The 22,595-nt window shown below is 39.7% G+C and overlaps 3 protein-coding genes across 6 annotated transcripts; 2 read left to right on the top strand and 1 right to left on the bottom strand.

Moving 5' to 3' along the window:
• Positions 1-223: 223 nt before the first annotated feature.
• Positions 224-5,845, top strand: LOC144519679 (uncharacterized). Of its 4 annotated transcripts, none has more exons than XM_078253001.1 (12): positions 224-333; positions 604-692; positions 1,777-1,807; positions 2,854-2,931; positions 3,039-3,178; positions 3,276-3,401; positions 4,114-4,159; positions 4,261-4,326; positions 4,424-4,842; positions 4,947-5,051; positions 5,239-5,338; positions 5,540-5,845. In XM_078253001.1, exons 2-12 carry the CDS (start codon positions 618-620, stop codon positions 5,560-5,562), a joined length of 1,209 nt encoding a protein of 402 aa, XP_078109127.1. In that variant the 5' UTR covers positions 224-333; positions 604-617; the 3' UTR covers positions 5,563-5,845. The 4 variants fall into 4 exon arrangements, with proteins under 4 accessions (XP_078109127.1, XP_078109125.1, XP_078109128.1 ...); XM_078252999.1 differs by having other exon boundaries at positions 331-421; XM_078253002.1 differs by lacking the exon at positions 224-333 and adding an exon at positions 373-463.
• Positions 5,846-6,735: 890 nt separating this feature from the next.
• rbm12ba (RNA binding motif protein 12Ba) lies at positions 6,736-9,015 on the bottom strand. Its single transcript, XM_078252998.1, has 2 exons — positions 8,860-9,015; positions 6,736-8,643 (listed from the first exon to the last, which is right to left on the bottom strand). The coding sequence occupies exon 2, from the start codon at positions 8,611-8,613 to the stop codon at positions 6,874-6,876; it is 1,740 nt and encodes a 579-aa protein (XP_078109124.1). The 5' UTR covers positions 8,614-8,643; positions 8,860-9,015; the 3' UTR covers positions 6,736-6,873.
• Positions 9,016-10,953: 1,938 nt separating this feature from the next.
• On the top strand, positions 10,954-21,091 carry tmem67 (transmembrane protein 67). The gene is made up of 28 exons (XM_078252997.1): positions 10,954-11,212; positions 11,915-12,003; positions 12,109-12,199; positions 12,351-12,450; positions 14,799-14,862; positions 14,977-15,048; positions 15,143-15,205; positions 15,553-15,707; positions 16,235-16,343; positions 16,464-16,550; positions 16,824-16,889; positions 17,004-17,157; positions 17,229-17,349; positions 17,463-17,568; positions 17,793-17,849; positions 17,953-18,051; positions 18,150-18,248; positions 18,573-18,659; positions 18,758-18,857; positions 18,956-19,095; positions 19,179-19,319; positions 19,471-19,551; positions 19,649-19,765; positions 19,871-19,987; positions 20,097-20,204; positions 20,363-20,465; positions 20,581-20,723; positions 20,806-21,091. The coding sequence occupies exons 1-28, from the start codon at positions 11,008-11,010 to the stop codon at positions 20,884-20,886; spliced, it is 2,955 nt and encodes a 984-aa protein (XP_078109123.1). The 5' UTR covers positions 10,954-11,007; the 3' UTR covers positions 20,887-21,091.
• The last annotated feature ends 1,504 nt before the right edge of the window (positions 21,092-22,595 follow it).

The raw sequence follows: 22,595 nt of genomic DNA, 5'->3' as shown, positions 1-22,595 counted from the left end.
ATAACGGTAAACCCTGGCTTTCAAAACGAACGCACCTCATAGTTGTCCTCATAAGTGCCTTAGAAATATTATGAGAATTAATGAATACAATGATAATTAGAAATGTATTGTGCCCCACAATGCGCAAATGAATTGGATTCAGATTTATTATGAGAGTCTATTCGGTTTTGGAGGTAAACTTGTTAAATTTCGTCTGTTTAAAACTGGCAAAATAACTGCTTTCTATTCTCTCCCATATCCCTCCGAAGCGGCTTTGTTTTTTCTCATCATAGCGAATGTGTTCTGCCGACCTTGCGCTTTGAAGAACCCGCAGTTTGCATTAGAACATCTCGGGTAGGTTAGGTAATATTATCTTACCGCTTAACCAGTGGAGACATACATATGATATTTGACGTTTGGACTTTTGTTGTGAAAAAGCCCGGTAAGTTAGGGCTCGGCTGGGCCTGAGATGAAACGAAACAACGCAAGTAAAACCAATATCTGCTAAGATAACATATAGATCCTAACTCAATACCACTAGCGAGACCATGTCTCTCTATATCTTAAAGGGAATTACTTGGAATAGGAATGGTTTTTAATACGACCTACTTCATTGTCCCACAGTGGAGAAACAGGAAATGGAGGCTCATGCTTCAGCCAACCAGCCTTCACCTAAAAATGGGCCGCAGTCTAATCAAAGGAGAAATGTCAGGGTAAGTATCACACAGCTCCACATTGGATAAAATGTATACGACTAAAACAACACAATTAATTAGTAATACGTCATGATGCTGGTCGCTCGTGAAGGAAATATGATTTCCTTTTAATGTTTTTTTTCATATTATGATATTGTACACTGGCTGTTGTGATGCCTGATGCAGAGCCAGGCGGCAGCAGTCCTTGGCAGGTGGACTTGGTGCCAGCCTCTGTGCTCTCAGGCTTCGCTGTATTTGCACTCTGGTTTATGACCCCACTCAGTGGTCTGGGCCTCACATGTGTGGCCTGTTATCACTGTTGTGGTACAAAGGAATTTCTGAGTACCAGTTTTGCAAAGTTTGTGGACTTCACAATGCAAACATTTCCTCAATGTTCTGAAACTGCTTAAAGTTTTCAATTCTTCTCAAATTTGACATTGAGCTTTATGTGGGATGTGACCTGGGTTCTCTGAACCAGTGTCTAATGGCAGGCTACTCAGTTTTTACTTCTGAGTGATGTCACATTCAAAAACAAAAATATATATATAATGTTTAGCAGGGCTCCTGGATGGATTCTCTCAAAAAATGTTATGAAAGCGGTTACTCCCATTTTACATAATATGTAAATCAGCTGCAGAACAGACTCTCACTGCAGTGATTACTACACACTAATTAAATTCAGTGCACGAAATCTCACTGTTAAAACTTTTTTGCTGTTCAAGTAAATTCATAAAACACACACAAGTTCATTTATTTATTTATTTATTTATTTATTTTTATCACATATATTTTACTTGTATGAGCCACATGCATGATCTTGAATTTCCCTTGTGAAATTCATCTGGTCTCTGGTTTAGTAACTGCCATGATGGTAACAAGAGATAAACCCAAATCCAGGCTAAAAAATATTTGTATACAGCTCATGATTAAAGGGCTCCCAAACACACCACATGGGGTGTAAGGCCACAAAAAGAATGGCTCTATGGCACATATAGTGTGGCGGACATGGACGAGGAGTTCAGTCCTCTGCTAAGTGTCATCCTGTCACTAATGCCTGTATGTGTCTCTCTCCTTCATGTGGGTTTATTCCCTCCATTGACAGAGAAAGCAGCTGCAGCATTCTGCTGATATAGGTAAGTCGTTTATACACGGTGCCACTGCCAGTGCTGAGAGTTGAAGCTTGAGATCTTGATTTCCCTGCTTCATGTCATGGGTGGTGGCCTGTTCACCACTCTTTGAGACTCACACTCTCAGAGATGGGGGCTGCTGTGGTGCCATCCATGGTTTTGGTCTGTGGAAATCAGTGTTTGCCACAATAATCTTGCTAAACATTTTCCAGTATTTTGCCACAATTTCCCTATTATAGAAAATCTTCAATATTGGTTTTAAGAAATATACTGAACACTTTTAGAAATGTTAACCCATTCTCCTAATATGTTGCAACATTAAAGACCAGCACCGTAGGCTCTACTAGTCCCTGGTGACACCTACACATGGTCTTAAAACAGCGGCACATACAGTGATACAACCATGCATCTGCGATGGTTGCATTTAGTTTTAATGCTCTTTTTGTGCTGTGATGGTTTTTTTTCCAACCATGAAATATTTTTTAACACTGCTGAATGCAGTATTCATTATTATTCAGTTGCCTGTGCTACACTGGCTTGAGTGATAATGTGTTGTATTACATTATTTCTTAATCTGAGTAAACCATACCTGTTTGCCAGAGTATTTTAAGCTATGCAGGATTTTGTCGTGTGTTCGCACTTGGACCGCTTCGTTAGTGCGACGCAGAAGTGATTGTTTTGTGGTTGGGCACAGTGAGAGGCAATGCATCATGGGTGCTGGTGTCCTGCAACCCAGTTCGGGCCTACATGGGCGTTAGCTGAGAACTGCTGTTCCCGTTCTTCCCCCAGGCTTCAAAAAGCACACATGAGGAGTTTGGGTTTCTAGTGGTGGTTCAGTTCCTATAGACAGATTAAAATGAATTGGTCATCAGAGACTTCAGGTAGTGTAAGAACACAACGCTTTTCTTAAGCGTCTTCTTAACTATGATTCTTACGACCACAGGTTTCTCCGCAGAAATGTATAACTAAGTGGCTTATTGTCTCACTTGTTTATCAGTTGTGGATCATTATGAAGCTTTTGCTTTGTGTTGACCGCTTTTGTGTTTTCCCAGTATTTACCAAAGGGACATCTATCCAGACCATTCCCTCTCTTAGCAAACTCTTGAAAGGGGTAACAGAGTGTGTCATTGGTAAGCAGAAGGGCTATTTCCCTCACATGCATCTACTTTACATCCCTCACTTTCTATTTGGAATATAATTCAAATATGTATAATCAATGACCATCACATGTCTACAGGTCTTCAGTATGTGTGGGAGTACCGCAGCCCCAGTAAATCTGTCCCACCACACTACCAGTGCAAACTCTGTGCAGTCTCCCGCTTGCAGCATGATATGCTTGCCCACGTGAAAGGCTGGAAACATAGCTTCAAATACCTGGTGAGTATTGTTGGTTTCCTAATTGGCTTCAAATGCATGGTATATCACAAACTTATTTGTAAAAAAATATTTGCATATTTCTATGCCTTGTACACAGAAAAAGGTCCACCCTAACAAGGTCACAAATGAAGAGGAAGAGGCCATCAGAGACCCTGCTGTAAGGAAGAAAATTAAAGAAGTTTCAGCTGAGGTGGAGAAGACCGAGGGGAGGGGACAACTCAAGGTGAGTGTCAGATCCATATTACTGCAGCAATGGCACAAAAGTCTTGTTTTTTTTCCTCCCGGGTCAAAAATGATTGTGATATTGGCTAGAGTTTCCTGCTTATAATGATCATTGGAATGTATGTGTTAAGGGGATGTGTTTGCTTTGGGATGTTGCTTCCAGTACTGGTGAAAAGATGAAACGCGATCAAGAAGGTCGAGTTTAAGTGCTACATCTATGAACTTGAAGGTTTATTAAGCACCAAAACAACTCTAAAGTTATCACAGCATGAATTCATTAATTTTATCTTCCATCCCAAAGATTGTGAGGTAAACGGTAGATTTCTGTCATTTACATTATAAAGCCATCTATCAGTAATGCAGAAAACGTTGAGCCAGATCAAACTTTTTTCTGCCAGACAAGCCTCCATACTTACTCAATGACATGAATGAGGAGGCAGTGGCGTCTTTGAAGCAGTGCTGTTATCGGTGGGATTATTGTATTCAAGTATTAAAAATGTCCCATGTTATATATATATATATATATATATATAATTTTTTTTTTTTAACTTTATTTCAAAAAAGTAGTTTACAGAAGTTCAGTCATTGCAATACGTAAACAAATAAAATACAAAAATATATACACCCATGTTTATATTTGAGAAGTGGGTTTCCTTATTTTATACATCATGATTGTGGATTTTACATTTTTCTGTTTGTGTTGTGGCTTTTAGGTGATTCTGAAGGAGCCCTGTGAAGTACTTGCTTTCAAAGGACTCCGTAAGTTACATTTCTTCTATTAATTGGTTTATTATTAAAGGATTTCCTGTTGGTCGGTAACCTGATTTTGGGAATGTGTGTCGTGTCTTTTCCTCTCACAGGTTCTGCTGCTCCTAAAGTTCTGCCTACACCAGGACCAGGGATGGGACTAAAGGGGCCACCCTTTGGTGAGTCATTTTTTTAATATTCAAGCATAATCTGTGCAATACTTGCATGTATGCCATTTTTCCATTGGATTACTGTATTTTTATTTAAATATAACAGGTCTCTCAGGTCCCAAGTTCTCTGACCAGAGGTTTCTAGGGGAGTTTCCACCTCAGGATGGTCCTCTCTCTAACTATCCAATGGGAGACTATGGGGAGTCCGGCTTCGGAGGCTATGATTACTCAACCAGGCAAGATTTCCTTGACTCTGGTATGGATCGAAGACCTTTCCCAGATGGTATGGGTAATCGCCCAGCTGGGATTGGAGATGGTTTTGGATCAGGTGGTGGAAGAGATAGCTATGGAAGGAGTGGACTACTGAAGGACAGCCCAGGCAGAATGTATCCTGATGAGTACCGGGGCAATCAAATGGGGAGTAGCTTAATGGACAGACCAATGGACAAGCCACTGGAGAGGCCAGGCTTGATGGGAGCAGCTCCAGAAAGTAGCAGCCTTCCTAACACACTACTTACTTACCTGGTACGTGTCTCACAAAAGGCTCCTCCCCAACTTAACAAATGTGTCAGTTATTTTTGTGTTGTTTGTATTCAAACATCCAGTACATTTTCAAAATGTATTCGTAGGATACTTTCCGGATAGAGAGCGAGAGTGACGCACAGCTGGTGCTGAAGGTGACACAGAAACTTACAGATGTGCTGATGGAGTACAGACTGAGGAGTGTATCGACGGTATGGACCTTGTTTTTACTCTTGAATTTAAAACCAACTGTTAAAGATAACTCATTACATCTGATTTAGCCTTGTAAACCATATTTTCCTCAGTCGTTGTACTCTCATCACTTCTCATCAGTTGAATGAAAGTGTATTTGGTAACATGTGAATTGTCTCCTCAATGTTTTGTCTCCTTTTTCCTCAGGGTTCTAGTCTGAACAGCTTGTCAATGAGCTCCACAGGCTTCTCCTCTACAACGCCCAGGTTGCTAAGCAGCAGTGACCGATACTCAAGTAGTCTGTCAGGTATGTAAGCACCAAATCTCCTCTCAAACTTCCCATTTGATGCATCCGTTGTAACTCAAATGTATGTCATGTAATGGTATTTGTTGACTCGATGAGGCCAAAAGAAATTCCTATTTGAAATAACATGGAAATCAAAATGTGAGAGAAGCATCTTTTTGTTCAGCCTTTTTAATGCATCTCTGGCATGTTGTATCTCTGCAGGTCCCTCCAGGTATTACAAATGACAATCGCAAGATGTGACACCTCAATCTTGTCATCCCTCTGTGTACATCAGTCGTCACTGTGCAGGAGTTGAAAACTTTGATTTTGTGTAAATGTATATGCTTTTAGACAGTTTTTTTATGTTACTTAGTAGTCTTCTAGTAGTATGAATATGGGAAGATTTATAACTTTGAAGGTTTTACACAATTACTTTTGCATGTTTTCAGCAGCTTTACCTGAACATGAGTGTATGGCCATTGTTAATTTCCCAAGGCCCTGTTCTATTAAAAGTAATGGAGAAATTGATGCGTGTTTTTGAAATCCATTCATTCAAACTATTTCCATATAAACACGTTCTTCATTTCTATGCCACGTACACAATAATGGGAGATGCTCCAATAGGTTCTGAATGTAGTCACAAATGTTTGAGACACTTCTCTCCTGCTGGAGCAAGTTTCAGTATGCGCATAAAATAACTTGAAGCATCCCAAGAATACAGTATTATCTGTATATTTCCTCCTGACTGTAGTTGAGGTCAATTCCTTCTCATCATCCAGACTGATCTCATGAAATGGCCTATGTATGACACGCCAATTCGTACGCCATTATTGGCGTGTTATCAAGACGTATACTCGCTTTTTAGCGTGTTTTATAAACGCTGTTTGGCCTCCATTGACTTACATTACCTTGCGATTGCATGTGAATTTACGCCGTAGCGAGTAGTATGAAAGGGCGAAAATCCACTAAGGGATGTGGGTCGGGGTGGTAATGGGTAAAATACAGGACTCTCACCCAGGAGACCGGGGATCGCGTCCCGCTTGTTAACGTTTCCTAAACTCAACCGTCGCTTTCTTCTTTTCCTAAATACAACCCCGTTGTTCTGTAGCTGTAACTGTAGCTTTCTTCTCGCGATAACGCGGCAAGTGGCGTGTATGTTTACGTCCGCTGTATACAGCATAGACATACACGCGGATAGCTCAAAATGAGTACAGATAACACGCCACTTGGCGAAAGTGGACGTGTAGGTTTACGTGAAGTCATGTCATGTTGCATCATCATAGATTTCTGCAGTGTAAAAACCTCCTGTTCCAACATTGAAGATATATAGCTATATAGAAGCATATCTCTGGACAGTAGATCAATATAGTTAATAAATGAGCCATAAAAAAGAAAAAAACATTTGAAAATGTATGGAATGTGATGAAAAGCTTAACCATGCTTATTGAACATGAAGAAAACATTTAATAAGTGGAAAACAACTCATGTTGATGCCATCAAGCAGAATTACAGTTAGAGACAAACGCCACAGTGTCTGCATTTGATCATTGTCGAACTCAAACATTTCGTGTCAAGATGTCCTTCATCTGCTTCACATTTATGCGAGTGAGAAGCACTTTTGTACCCAGGAAGTCCCGACCGTGGAGCCTTTGAGCCAGCGCAGCAAGCTTTTGTGATTTAAACTGAACCACGGCCTCACCAATACCGTTGCCATCACTGTCGTGCAGTAAGGTGATATTATCCTTCATCAGTTTGTATTTGCAGAAAAGTAATTTGATATGACTTTTCTGTACATCTGCGGGCAGGTTTCTGATAAACAAGCATGTCTGAGCTGCTGGGTCCGGGTTCATGCTTGGTGCTTCTTCTGGAGTCTCAACTGGATTTGATTTCCTCTTTTGATTTGGTTTATTTTTTGTGTCCGTCTTCGGACACTGCTTAAGCCTCCTGAAATGGGTTTTGGCCATCATGTCTGTCATCATCATTTTAGTGATTGATGAGACCACAATGGCATCAGAGCCCACATGGCAGCCGGTGAGATTCGTTGCATAGTCGTAATCGTCAGTGCATTTAAAAATAAGAAAAGCAGTGTCTGTTCTGTTGCCTTCCTTGTCAAGTAGATGTAATACATTTTTGTGTGCAATGTTTGGACATCCAAACAATTCTTTAATTTCTGTCTTGGTCATCGTTTTGGGTAGATTCTTGACCATGACAATGTACTCCATAGTTGGTGAGTCACTGTCAAGTCTTGGCTTTTTTGGTAATTTAGATGGCAGATCATGGTTGACAGATCGCCTCTTGAGCTGCAGTGCAGAAGTGTTTTTGTGGTTTTCCACAAGAGGGTTTTGCTTGGGTTTCACTCTCTCCCCAACATCATCAGATTTTCTGTTGTCTTTTTTCAAAAGACAATCTTGCAGCGCACTGGTCCACATCTTCTCGGTTGCTGGTCGTACCTCCACACAGATGGGGCCCAGGAACTGTTGGTTGAAGAGAAGGGCATCACATGCATCCTGCATGTTTGCAAACTTCACAAGGCAGGCGTGGCTACGTCCCAACTCAACATTCACTATGGCTTCCTGTACTGTCAACCCTTTGAAAAACTGGCAGATTACCTCTTTTGTAGTGGAGGCTGGCAGACCAAAGAGCCTAACGTAGCCTGGCCTTGAGTCCAGAGTTTGCTTTGGTGTCCTCACCTCAGACACAACTGTGCTGTCTGCTTTGGGTACATCAACTCCTGGCATTGCCTCATTGTTTAATCTTTGAAGGGATGACTGTAGACCTTGCAGGACAGTATAAATCCCAAGAAGAAATGCATTATTGGAATCAAGTGAGTTTGCATTGGAAGGTTGTAAGTTTGAAGTATTGGGATGAAGAGGCTGTAGCAGATTTGCAGTGTTTGAATCAAGAGGCCATGCAGTGGGTGGTTGAAGATTTGCAGTATTGGGAGGACATGCATTCAAATGTGGCACATTTGCATCTGGAGATGGCTGAGGTTTCTTCACAGTAGGCTGTCTGGGGGAGGGTTTCTTTCTCTTCTTTAACAATGACTTCAGTTTGTGCTCCATCTCCTCCATGCTGCTTATGTGTAGAGTCACCTCAGACCCTTTAAGGAAATGTCCAGTGTACCGCATGGCAAGCTGGGCATCTTTTTCAGTGGTGAATGCAATAAAAGCCTCTCTGAGACTTCCTCCCACGATGTACACTCCCCCATCAGGAATGTGAAGGCGTTCAAAGAATGTCCGTATATCTTCAATACCTGCCTTCACATCGAGGCCTTGCAATCGCAGGATTATGGTCATTTTTTTTTTTCACACAAGGCCAGGTGATGTCTGCGAATTAAGACAACAATGGTAAAAAAAAAAAACTAAACAAAAAAATGCAACAAGTGTAGTATGTTACGGTATTAACACGAGATATTCAGCAAGGAAATAGACACGTGCGTCATACACATACCAGAGTACACTGGTACTGAACGGAAAAGAGAAAATGTTAAAACATAAAATTACATTTAAAAGAAAATGAGTGAAAAGCGCACAAACACTCACCATACGTGGATACAACGTAGATAGATGCTTGGTAACTTTTTTTGCGAGCGTTGTCGTGGCTGTTGTCCTGTCTCAAGTTAACCGTGATAATGTGCTGAAAAGTGGAAACCCCCTTCCCCGCTCAGCTCCAGTCCAGAGTGCGCTTTTTTTCTCCCTTTACGTTCATTGGCTCTGGAATGTGTTTGAGACGCATTGCCGCCACCTACTGGGCTGGAGTGCGAGCTAGGCTACAGCAAAGCCCGTCTATTAGAAAGTCTTTGGCTACAGTCAGGACAAGTAAAGAGAGACGTCTACAGGTCACCATGGTGACACCCAGGTTACACACCGCATTTAAGATCGATCCCTGTAGTCTAGATGGGAACAGGGGTCCACGCGCACCCCCCGGCTTTTTTTATGCCACCTGATTTTTTTTTTAAATCCTTAAAGTGTCTATTTTCAGAATCTGCCAGGTACCAAGCTGAAATAATGTCCCAAAGGCTTCATTTTAACCCTTTGCTGCACCCGACCGGAACCCGAAAGTGGCACATTTGAAGTAAACAACATACAGAGACAAATGAACACATTTTCCCATACAATTCTGACCCCAGTAATTTAATGGAATCAGAAAAGTGAATCAATGGTACTGCAGTAATCAGCAACGCAATAATAGCTTGGACACATAATATACTATCTCCTGCTTGTGACAGAAATTATAAATTAGTTTTCATACATTCATGTGCTATTTGATTAAAACCATCACACCATATCCCGCATATCGTTTCAGTTCCTGTAAATACATAAAACAAGCATTTGCCTCCACAAAAATTAGTCTTCGACCAAAAATGTTTTCTGCAAAAAATAAATCTTCCATCAGAAAAAAAAAGTAGAGAGAACTCTTTCACCCTAAAAAGCCACAAGTCTTCAGCAAACTAATGACAACAATCATCAGCCAGAAAAGGACTATGGTAAAATGATCCAAAACATTTAGCAAATTTAGAAATTTAGAAAGCTAATTTTAACTGTCAGGCCAATGGGTTGCTTTTCTATGCAGAGGTTATTTTTTCTTCTTGCCCCCAACACATTGATAGAAAAACTGGCTTTGTAAGGCTTCTAATAATCACATTCTCTTCTACTAGGCTATATTCAATTAAGATCATTTCACTTAAATGTTTACATTTTAAAATCGTAGTTACTTGATCACTTAGGTATGTGTATGTGTCTCTCTCGCTTGAAAGATTATGCACGTACTCTGTCAAAAGGAAGTGAATAAGCTAAAGCTACAAGGCTGTTGTTTCCTGCCAAAAGTCCCTTATGACTAATGGTGGAAAAACAAAAACTAAACTTAAATTAACCCAAAAGAGAATAAGCAGCTGTTTCATTACAAATCTTTCAACAGTGCGCCCAGTTTAAAAGGTGTCCTCTTTCAAAGGTGTTTTTAACCTCAACAAAGATTTTATATATGTTTAACTAAGACCATCTTTATTGTATGTGAATATATTTTTGCAACTTTTGCCTTAGCTTTTAAACAAAAAGTGATCAAAGACTCTATCACACTAGGCCATATATTACAAGAATTTGGACTTAGAAAGTGGCTTTGTGTGTCATAGGTTTGATTTACTGCTATTATATTTATTTTTCTCATTCCTAACATAACACAGACATTAGTTTCCATAGTTTCTTGAAAAGGCCTAAACACATAGGCAGTCAGTGCAACCAGCATATTAACGATTTATGACGCATCTACAGTGATACAGACATTTTCTAAATAAATGTGATTATTAGTTTAATTAAACATAAACTTACAAATATCTATAAACTCATATTTGTCTATATTCTGTGATGCACACATGAATTTGGTCGCAACGTCATGACGCTTTCCACTGTCTTTTGGGAAAAACAGCAGGCCTGGTATATCACTATATTAGTGTGTGTTTCTAAGAGAAATGTATACGTTTCTAAGAGAAATTGATTTAGTAAAGATAATTTAGTTTCCTTTGGTTGTGTTTTTATTATTTATTATTAATTTTTTTTTTTCTTCCTGCATTTATCTCTCGTGTGGCGATAATGCACCTTTAAGGTGGTTTGCCAACCGCCAATAAACCATAAAGAAGAAGAATTCATGACGCTGAATGATTAGGATTGTGGGTAAAAGGAAGACCGTTGTTTACCATGGCGACGGGGACGCTACCGTCTGTTGTTAACAGATACAAAGTGCATCTAACATTATTTCTGTTAATATACATAGGTCCACTTAATTGCCAGCAGTTTGTCATTCCATTTAAGGCTCCTTCAGATTGTAGTGCGGAAGAATTTTTCGATATCTCGAGTCTCTCGTGTGTGAGGTGCGGTTCAAATCAGCGACGGAGCACAACAGGTCGGTGAAGTTACCATCACACCACATCACAAGAAATTATTCACTGACGACACAATGCCAACAGAAGGTGTAATTAGTCTTGCTTTAAACCAAATTAACTTTAACTGTGAAACCACAATGAGCTGCTGGGTAACGGGTGCAAGTGGCTAACACGTTAGCTAACGTTAAGATATCAGTTCAGAACTTAGCTAGCTAGCTAGCGTGACTGTAGAGAGAACCGTTAAAGGGACAATCCTCTCTAAAACAGGATGCACACAGTGTGCTGTTTGGATGAATAGCGAGTAAAGTAAATACCTGCTGCGACCATAGACAACACTACAGCAATGTGGCTGGCATCTATATTGTAATATTAATACAATGATATACAATATTTTAATGTGATTTTTTTTTTCATGACGGTATAGCAAGGGCTAGTAATTTCTCCCTGTGGTGGGTAAGAGGCCATTTGTGTAGGCACCATCCTATATCCATTTCATGGGTAATCTTCTGTCTTACTGTTGGTGCTGCAGTATTGCTAGGTGGTGACGGTGACTTCACTCAGCCTGTCAGTCTTGTTGAATTGGCAGATGCCATTTTTATTAGTACAGTATCAAGAAGAAACATGCAGTTGACATTTGTTAATTAACTAATATTTCAGAGCTCAACACTGTACAACACCCTCTGTTCCCACTAACTTTACCACTGGTTTCCATCTTTTTGCAGGACTCAGCTGCATTTGCAAAACTGGATACCAAACTCTCACCACTGACAAGGCCTCCATTACTTGTCAGCAATGTCCCACTGACAAACCTGTACGTGCAATATACCTGGAATATCTTTATATGCTGTTATCTCACATTATAACTGTAGATGGTACATCTCCCTCACAATTGTTGACAAGTTGTCTCTTTTTACAGTCAGTAACTACAGGTGGGTTTGGATGTATTCGCTGTCCAGGCAGTCTCAGTGATGAGGGGAAATGCCAGTGCCCGCCAGGCAATGTTCTGGGTGAGTCACCTATGACATATCATTTATGAACTGTTCTAACAAACAGTCTTTAATGTTGGATGTGCTTGCTGCAAATTTAACACAAGGAGGCAGTAGCCTATATTAGTCCATATTTTATGTGTAAATGGCTGAATATGGGCTGTTTTTTTAGTGGAGAGAGATATCAATGGAAACCTTTTGGAGGAGGCCAGCTGTGTAACGTGTAATGGAAACTCCCCTGCTTTGTCTGTACCAAACCACAGTGGAGACAGGTACGTATCAATACAACACAAACACTGATATATCCAGCTGTTTCAGACAGTTTCACACTCGAGAAGTTGATCTGAAGGCATCTGAGGTTATACATTTTAGAAATGATATAATCTTGAACAGTAAACTGACACAGTTGCACTGTTCCAGCTATCTAACTGAAATATCAGTATATCCTACTTCCAACATAAGATGAAATCATGGTGGTCGAACAAACTGCATACCCAAAACGCTTTACAAATTTGAAAAACACAGCACATTCATCGGGAAAAAATGCAAAAGCCACAACACAAATGCAAAAGCCCCACAACATAACAATAGATGTTGAGCGTCAACAGATGTTGACAATGAAACGGGCCGACTGTTATTGCTGGCATCCAGGGCAATTACATGGGCTTACCTGTGAACGAACCTTTTGCATATTCATTGTACCAAGCCATTACCCCTCCCAATGCCAACTCTTAATCCCAAAACAATAGGTTATAGGGACATACATTTGCATTTGTATTTCATTGTCCAAATCAATGCAGCAAATTAAATTGTTTGTGCTTGGTACTACCTAAGATCTAACAGAATCACCTCAAGTGATTAAATGGTTTGTCACAATGGGTAAATTAATGCTTTTTCACACATTCCAGTTCTTAAACGTACTTTTTACAACAGGTTCATTTACCGATGAAATACATACTACTTAGATATAATTGTAGCTTAACTTGTGCTGAATACAAAAGAGAGTTTCTGAAAATACCCTCCACAGGGTTAAGAAGACTGAACAATGCCCTTTAGGGTGTAATTTAAGTCAAAGTCTGTATGTTATCTAATAGATAAGGAAATGAGGTAGTGAAATCTGTGCAGAATTCTCTAATAAGTTATGGATTGATGGTCAAAAGTTGTATATTCTCCATCTTCATCCCTGTCTGCCTCTCATAAGCACTAGCCCATGACCTTCATTATTGCAAGGACAGATTTTGTTCTTTCCATGACATATTTTCCGATTTTGTTTGTTCTCACGAATGGCTTATGTCTGCGCACCTTCTCTTAAGATAAGTTCACACTACATGAATTTCAAAGTCGTCAGATCACTGAACTGTGAATTAAATCGGGAGTCTTAAAGTCTTTGTGGTTTTCACACTACATGACTGACCATGAGGAATTTCAGATGATTATGTCTGACAGGAAAATTCATTTCAATTCAATTTAATTTATAGAATCAAATCATAACAAGAGTTATCTCGAGACACTTTACAGATAAAGTAGGTCTAGACCATACTCTATAATTTACAAAGACTCAACAATTCCAGTAATTCCCATAAGAGTAAACATTTAATGCGACAGTGGCGAGGAAAAAGTCCCTTTTAGGCAGAAACCTTGAGTGGTGAGTAAAACTTTCTTTTAGGGAGAAACCTCGGACAGACCCAGGCTCTTGGTGGGCGGTTGTCTGCCGGTGCCGGTTGGGGGTATGATGAACAGTGGCAATTATAGTCACAACAAAGACGCAGGGTATAGCAGGACATAGCATGACGTAGCAGGGCATAGCCGGGCGTAGCAGGGCACTGCAGGGTGTAGCTTGACGTTGCAGGGCGTAGTAGGGCACTGCACGGCATAGCAGGGCAAAGCAGGGCACTGCAGGGCATAGAAGGGTGTAGCAGGGAGTAGCAGGGCACCTAGCAGGACCACGGCGACAGCTGCAACCATGATTTAGGTGCTACCCTAATCCAGGGAAAACTGCGGGGTGAGAAAATATAAGTGCTCCGGGGAACAAGCTCCCCAGAGCTAGGTTAGTAACAAGCATTTGCCTACAGATGAAAACAGACTAGAGAACACAGGAAATTACATATTATGCGCCGAGTCAGGATTTTTTGTTCGAAAATGGACGCCAACATAAAACAAGCTATAAAACGGCACTGAGCCAATGCCGATTTGCCTCTCATCTGGGGCTTTTGGCACAGAGCTCCAAAAACTGTCAGCAAGTGGAAAATCAGGAATAAGATAAGATAGACTTTATTAATCTCACACTGGGGAAATTCCTGTGCTACAGCAGCTCAAAAGAAAAAAAATTTACACACATCAGAATAACACAAATACACATAAAGTAGACATAGGGGAAAAAATGACAAAGTATAATAAATAGAAAAAATAGAATTAGTTATAATAATAATAGTAATAATACAAACATATTTACACAATAAACAAAGTTTAGATTTAAAGTCGCGTAGTGTGAACTAGGCATAAGCACCCCTAGTGTAGTGCTGTCAGAGTGTGAAGAAAGGATGACCAGATAGTCCAGACTTTCTTTGTATACATACTGCAGTATGTAATGGTTGGATCAGTCTCCAAAACTGTCTTTCAGGTGTGAGAGATGTCAGGCTTCCTTCATTAACACCTCCTGTCTGTGTAACCCTCCTAATGTCCTGGTGAGTTCTGCTGACCCTCTACCCTCATACCTTCCTCCAGACACACATCATACACACCATTCAGTAACAGACTCTTCGAAAACATGCATCATTAATTGTTATGTGATTTTCCAGGCAGAAGGATTATGTTTCCCTCCAGGCAGCCTCTCCACTAATGTGAATCCCAGTGTCAACTATGCTGAGTTGGTGAGTCTTCCTTTTCCTCACTCACTTGCTCATTTCATTTTTGTTTATTTTGATGTATTGTGATTTGTGTGTTTCTGCTCTGTTTCCCTTGCAGAAGTTCAGTGTCCAGTCTGCGTGGTTCATCAAAAACCTGTACTCCTCCTCAGCAGCCTGCCTTGTAATTCCATGTCTTATTTAGTTCTCTTTGAAAATTATCTTTTTCTTGATCCAACATCATAAGAAGCCAGTTATGGTTCTGATCACAGCCACATACTGCTACAAGTGATGTGCTCATCATGACACAAGAGGATATTTAGGATTTTAGGATGTTGTGTTGTAGCTGTTTTATTGTCGGAGTTGTAATTGTGATAGCTGTTTGTGTTTATGACAAATCATAGACATTCAATATAGCCAGAAATTGTAACCGTAATTGATGCCAAAATGCATCTCATGAATATGCACAAAGTGTTGTCTTCTTATTGAAACAACAAGGCAGTTTAGTATTATTGTGTGGTGTGGTTACAGGTCTACTCCAACCTGACGGCGTGTCAGGCTCTTGGGAACATGTGTGTGATGAACATGCACTCCTTCAGCGGCGTCTCCACCGATGCCTGCGGTCTCTTTAACACCATCTTCAGATCTAGGGCTGCTTTGAGCTCAACTCAAGACATTTCCTACTGGTAACTAACAATATCAATTCAATTCAATTCAGTTTTATTTATAGTATCAAATCATAACAAGAGTTACCTCGAGACACTTTACAGATGGAGTAGGTCTAGACCACACTCTATAATTTATAAAGCCCCAACAATTCTAGTAATTCCCCCAAGAGCAAGCATTTAGTGCAACAGTGGCGAGGAAAAACTCCCTTTTAGGAAGAAACCTTGGCCAGACCCAGGCTCTTGGTAGGCGGTGTCTGATGGTGCCGGTTGGGGGTGTGATGAACAGTGGCAATAATAGTCACAATAAAGATAATGGAACAGTGACTAGAAAATGGTAGTCATAGTAGTTCATGTCGTAGCAGGGCACTGCAGGGCATAACAGTATGTAGTGTGACACAACAGGGCATGCTATCATGGCATATATGTATACATTGTGCTATTATCTTTACAAATTATGAATACAACTAGCAATGTTTCATTCTCCTATACTACTACTATACTGTTGCTTTGTTTTGTTGTAAGCACTTTGGTTACTCTGTCTCCAGGAGAGTTAATCTGCCGTGGCTTTACTATGGGGACGAACCAGGACTGGCCAGTCGAGTGCTTCATACCGATCCTGTTCCCATTAGGTTCAGTTTCAGAGGAAGAAACAAGGTAAGTTATAAACTTTAATCATCCTCCAGTTATCACAATGAAATGATTTCATGATACTATAAATTGAGCAATAAACCTGAAATGTTACCAAAAACTTGACATATTCTGTTTATCTGACAGAACACTGACATTAAGCTGCTTGCTGCTGTCTATAATGTTAGAGGAGAGTTCCTCAGATGGGAACAAGTAGGAGGACGTAATCTCCAGGTAAGAGGTCAAAGGACTAATGATAAAATGGGATATTTAGTCTGAATACCCAATAACATTGTAAGTTATTTGGAAATGTGTACAGAACTGCTTGGTTTTGGAACTGCTAGGTTGGTGGTAGGGCCAAATCCCAATCATTATTGCTCATCACTTTTTCGCATGTCGCACACAAATTTTTCAGTTGTTACTATTGACTAAATTAAGGAATTTTTCATGTTGTTCATACAAATATAGGAGGCTGGTAAATACTCCACCTCTCTTCTCCTCTTTTAGCTTTGTCCAGAAACAACCACCAGACAGGCAGCAGCCTTCAGCTTTGGAACTGCTTACCAAGAAAGTGTGAGTGTTTTTCCTTTCTTTAGCTCAGAGACGCTGCACACACACTCTTGCAATGCCCAGTTGTATAATAAGGTGTGTGTGTGTGTGTGTGTGTGTGTGTGTGTGTGTGTGTAGTGTGATCTTTCAGTAGCAGAGCTGTTGGGTACCCATCCAGAGCCGATGTTCTATGATGTGTTTATGGATCTTGGTGGAGGAGAGAACAAAAAACTTCTCCCTCTGCCTACACTAGTCTATAACCAGCAATACAATGGACGGTTCATCAACCAAGGTGGGGTTTTGTGTGTGTGCGTGTGTGCGTGTGTGCGCGCATTGCTTTAATATATTTTGTTTTTTGTACAGAGAGCATGAAGAACTGGTACCTGTCTCGGCGTATGTTTGTTGTCGACACGCTGAGTGGAAGAGAGAAGAGCACGGATTCCCTGCCCAAAGTCATCCGTGTAGCCAGCAGTGTCAAAATAAGGTGGGCTCCCAATGTGCCCACCACCATGATCAAAAAGAAAGAAAGTGAAAGCTTCTATTTGTTACTGCCTTGAAATGTTGTGATGTTTTTTTGATTAATCGTGTGTTTCGTAGGTTCCAGCTGGTTCCACAAACCCAGGAAGGACAGGTGTTTACCCCTTTAATGACTGTGACCTACAAAGACGTTCTGATCACAGATATCAATACACAAACTGTGACTGTGAGTAGACACACACACACACACACACACACACACACACACACACACACACACACACACACGTACAACTGACGTATTGTATATCTAAAATTAAGTTCCATTACGTTTTTCTTAGTAGGCTTTCTGTTACAGAGAAAAATGGCTAAATGAGTTGCCGTCTTCATTTATTTAAAAAAACAAGCTTTAGGTAGGCTAATGCATTGATTTAATGTATCTGTTTCTAGACTACGTTTGCTGTAGAGTATGAGATGGATCAGAATGAGGCTCGCATAAAGACAGATGTGAGTAGAAGTATGAATGAAACATTTTTTGTGAAATGGTCTAATATGACAGATAAAGGAGAAGTTCTTGTGTATGCTGTGATATTTTTGTGTGTGTGCACAGACTGCTCTAGGTGTGATGGGTGGTGTGGCCGTCCTCTACTCTCTGCTGAAGACGGTCAGCTGGAAGAGGAGGATTGCCTCTCCGCTCATAGACGTGGAGGTACTGCATCTTTAACATGTCATAATTGAAGCCACGTCAATCCATACGTTGGTGTAAAGTTTGGGAGTAATTTTAGTCTCTCCCTCATTCTGCCTCAGACTATGCTGAAGTTTTTCTTGTTTTATGCTGGAGATCTGGCCAATGTTTTCTTCGCCGTCACTGTGGGAACTGGACTTTACTGGCTCATCTTGTACAAGGTTAGTCTAATTACCTAAGACTTTCTTTTATAGGATTGATGATTTTCATGCTTGAGTGGTCTTTAATGTTGGTACAAGTATCTCATTTCTGTAGCTTTTTCTTTTGAGCCCTTTTTTTAAACTTGATTTCTTTTCCAAACACAAATAGTGTTTCTTTTGTCTTTGCATGGACTTCTGTATTTTCCTCTCTGCACTCTTTAGACATTAAAGGCAAGTCTTTTTCCTTCTTTACCTTTTTTTGCCTGAACATTGTTTGAAGCCATAGATTTAGGTGCGATTGTTATTGGCTGCTTCCTGTGATAATTTGTGTATGTGTGTTTTTAGGCCCAACAGTTTGTATCAGTGCTGTTACCACTACCTGCTCAGGAGGGGCAGTTTGTGACGTACATTGGTTGTGCCTTTGCTCTCAAGGTTAGACACCGACTCAATAGCAGTATTGTTTTTGAAAGCTAGATAGTGTGCTTCTATTTATATTGAAAAAAAGTATTGTTTTGTGTATTTATATTCAGGCTGTCCAGTTTCTCCACAAGCTGATTCTTCAGGTGTCAATTGATGTTTTCTTTATTGACTGGGAGAGGCCACGAAGCAAAGCTAACAGAACAGTGCAAGGTACAAACATAGTTACTCTGAGATTATATTTTGCAGTCTTCATAAGAACTAATTATCCAGGTTTTTTGGTCCATTCACCTTATACGCTGCTGTTTCAGCTACTGGCGAGCCGAAACGTGACCCCTCTCCGGTCAGCATCTGGAGGACCTACTTTGTGGCTAATGAATGGAACGAGATCCAGACCATCCGCAAGATCAGCCCAACTTTTCAGATCATGGCTGTGCTCTTCTTTCTTGAAGTACATCTTACATCAACAAATGGACACTATTCTCTGTTATGTCTCTTTTCCTCATTGCTAACATGTCACCCTGTACTGTTTAGGTGCTGGGTTTCTCTAACCTGGCCCTCAGGGACCCCTGGCCAACTTTACAGCGCTCCTCACAGGCATACACCCCCTCATACAGCCTGATGCTGCGCTATGGTCTGGCAGCTACGCTGTGGCTCTGCATTGGACTTCTGCAGGTAAAACTGCCATCACTCATTCTTATCTTCTCCTTCCCTCACTTCCCTTTGATCTCTTACCTCTTCCTGTATATCTTGAGAAATTAGGGAAATACTATACACATAATGAATATGCAGAGGTCCTTTAAAAGATAATCACTTATCCCGACAGGTTATTTTCTTCACTGTGTTTCATGAGCACTTTGTGGAGGACAAAATTCGTCAGTTTGTAGATCTCTGCTCCATCAGTAATGTAAGTAGCAATTCTTATTGCATTCTTATTATATTTTAAACAATGTATCTGTCTGGAAGGTTTTACATAAGTGTACTTTGTCCATGTTTTTATATAGATTTCTGTGCTGCTGTTATCTCACCGTTGTTTTGGCTACTACATTCACGGACGTTCAGTACATGGGCACGCAGACACAAACATGGAGGAAATGAACAACAATCTGAATAGAGAATCTGTATGTACACCAACAGACTACATGTGTGTTAGTAGTTTTATTATTAGTATGTTTATATTTATTATTATATCCATGCTCTTTCTTTCCAACTCTCTGTCCTTTAAGGAGTCCCTGTGTGGTCAGAGAGGACTACTTCCCAACACAGAGATCCAGACCTTTCAGGTGTCTCTCACCAACCGCCTGCGGTCGCAGTATGACAGGATACGGGAGCAGATCAACAGGGTGTGTGCTTTCTCTGTTGTGTTTGTAATTGAGCTATACACTATCAAGCCAAGATAAAATTGCCTCCCCATATTTCAATTTAAATGGTTGCTTGTCTTCTGTGCTCCAGAGGCACGGGCCATCGCGGCTGATGGACGCGTGCTCGGCTAACCAGTTTCAACAGAGGGCCAGAGGCTACCAGACCATGAACCACTTTCTGGGATCCATTATAGACCATGTTAGTACAAATGCACATAAATAAACTTGCAAAAGAAGAGTTTGATTGTATATTTATTTATTTGTTAGATTGTAAAGTATGTAAGTTGTTTTCATTGACCTAAAATATTTTGTACAGACAAGCTTGTTCTGTCTCTAATGTTGTCTTATTTATCTCAGGCATATCCTGACATGGACTATATAGTGAAGGACAAGCTGATGTTTGAGAGGGTCATAGGGATGGAGTTCCTTGAACCCAGTGAAAAAAGCATCTTTTACAATGGTAATGACCTCTTGGCCCAGATAAGCTTTCCATTTCTTCTTTGTTTATATACATATGTGGGTGAATATAACGTCTTTGTTGATTATAACGTTGTTGTTTGCTTTTCTAACTGCAGACGAGGCCCACTCCTTTAGTGATGTGCTGTTTTATGGGAATGAGGCCACACTGCTGATCTTTGATACTTTGTTCTTCTGCGTTGTCGACCTCGGGTCTCAGAGCTTTGTACTTGCAGCGGTGCTTACATGCGTACAGCAAATGGTCAGTATTTGGTATATATACATTATGTTGCCTACACTGTGCTAAAAAGAACATGTATTGATCACCATCTCATTCATTACAGATATTTCGCTTAATCCGTAACACTCTCGGAAGGAAGAACCTTGTCAGAAAGACTCTGGTGGATGAGAGATTTCTGATATAAAATTCCCTGCTAAGTAATTTGTAGTGTCAGTGTTGTTTAGTGGCATTCCTCTCAAAGATGTTTACTGTTCACAGCTTGTGCAGTTTTTTTTTTTACTTTTCTTTACATATACAGTATTTTCACTGCTGTTTCATGATGTAAATATGATCATTTTTGTTTTTGTAAGAGTTTGATGTTTTTATTGATTAAAATGTTTTGATATGAAGACGGTCTTGATTTGAGTTTTGTTTTGAGGTCATTTTAATAAAACGCAATTCCTTCTCCAGATGTATTACGATACTCGTGGCATTCACATGATGATATCATTATCCCATTAAACCTATCCCTATAACATGTTTTGGTATATTAGGCCATTGTGGATAATTTGCAAAACACTGTTTTATGGCAGCATTGGGTTTTTATTGATTATTGCATTTTTGTTATGGATTAGCCAGACAACAGACATTGTCTGATTTTTATGCAGTAACAATTACTCAATTGCTTTCCTTATTCCAGAATAGATAGATAAATAGATATGACATGTTGATGCAAGAATAGATGGGTGGGATGAGTGTCTTCTCCTCCTCCATCACTGTGTGGTACCCTGCATCCTCTGCTCAAGAATAGATGAGATGCATTTCAATGTTGCAGATTGCAGAGAGAGGATTTCACAGTAATATTGTAAAATTAACATTAACCTTTATCTCTTCAAATGATCTGCTCGTGGTGGTTTAATAAAAGCTGAGGCTCACCATCTCTGATTTTAAAAGGCTCTTTTTTTTTATTGACAAAATGCAGTTTACAAAAAATCAGGTAAGCACAAACTTATGAAAACAAAAAAAATAAAAAAAATAAATAGAAACATGCGAGGCAATACAAACCAATAACATACAAATATAAAAAGAAGAAATAACATAGACATTACAAACAAACAAGTACAAGAAGACAACTTTACAGTTAGTCAGAGGTTTCAGGGGGAAAAAAGCTCTACAGTTTCCACAATTTTAATACTTTTTTTGTTATCCAACGTTCTAAGTGACTTCAGTAGAGATTTAAATTCTATGAGAAAAGGTACAACATTAGGAGATGAGTTAGAAAATTTCTGCTTATGAATATAGAATTTTGCATACAGAATAACAAAATTAATTATATATTCAAGAGTACCGTTACCTGAATTATCGTAGAAACAGATGATATCTTTAAGGTTAAAGGAGTAGATAAAGTTGGTGGGTTCAAAAAAGTAAAACTCCAAATCTGTCCAAAATCTTCTGGAAATTTCACAATCAAAAAAAAGGTGAGATATTGTTTCAATATTCTGTTTACAAAATGTACAGGAAGAGTCAATGTCGGTAAATCTAGCAACAAGGTGATTAGTAGGGTATATGTTATGTTATATGTTTTTAAATACAACAATCATACAAACAATCAAGGCACAATGTGTTAGTACATTAGTCCAAAACGTGTTTACAGCTTTGAGGTAGAGACAAAATATATAGCAAATCATAATAAAGAAAATAAAAATAAAATAAAAATAAAATGCTAGGGGTCTTTTAGTCCATTAGGGAATGTAAGTCCAACAAATACAAGAGTCTTTTGGCGTTTCCTTCTGTCATGTATTCTAAAGATGTAGCAAAAAGCTTAAGTTCATTCTTCCAGCCATTGATGTGGGGTTTGACCTTTAAATATTTGCACCTATGAATAAAATGTTCAATCAAATTATTTATCAAGAA

This window comes from Sander vitreus, chromosome 6, assembly GCF_031162955.1.
Source record: "Sander vitreus isolate 19-12246 chromosome 6, sanVit1, whole genome shotgun sequence".
NCBI lineage: Eukaryota > Metazoa > Chordata > Actinopteri > Perciformes > Percidae > Sander > Sander vitreus.
This window is presented reverse-complemented; position numbering and strand designations above follow the sequence as displayed.

Bases quoted from the DNA above. Each gene is read 5' to 3' on its own strand.
- tmem67 (XM_078252997.1), top strand. From the start codon at position 11,008: ATGGCGACGGGGACGCTACCGTCTGTTGTTAACAGATACAAAGTGCAT. The intron at 17,350-17,462 runs GTGGGCTCCCAA...TGTGTTTCGTAG, and splicing joins GCCAGCAGTGTCAAAATAAG to GTTCCAGCTGGTTCCACAAA. The intron at 20,724-20,805 runs GTCAGTATTTGG...CATTCATTACAG, and splicing joins TTACATGCGTACAGCAAATG to ATATTTCGCTTAATCCGTAA.
- rbm12ba (XM_078252998.1), bottom strand. From the start codon at position 8,613: ATGACCATAATCCTGCGATTGCAAGGCCTCGATGTGAAGGCAGGTATT.
- LOC144519679 (XM_078252999.1), top strand. From the start codon at position 382: ATGATATTTGACGTTTGGACTTTTGTTGTGAAAAAGCCCG. The intron at 693-1,776 runs GTAAGTATCACA...CTCCATTGACAG, and splicing joins ATCAAAGGAGAAATGTCAGG to AGAAAGCAGCTGCAGCATTC. The intron at 3,402-4,113 runs GTGAGTGTCAGA...TGTGGCTTTTAG, and splicing joins AGGGGAGGGGACAACTCAAG to GTGATTCTGAAGGAGCCCTG.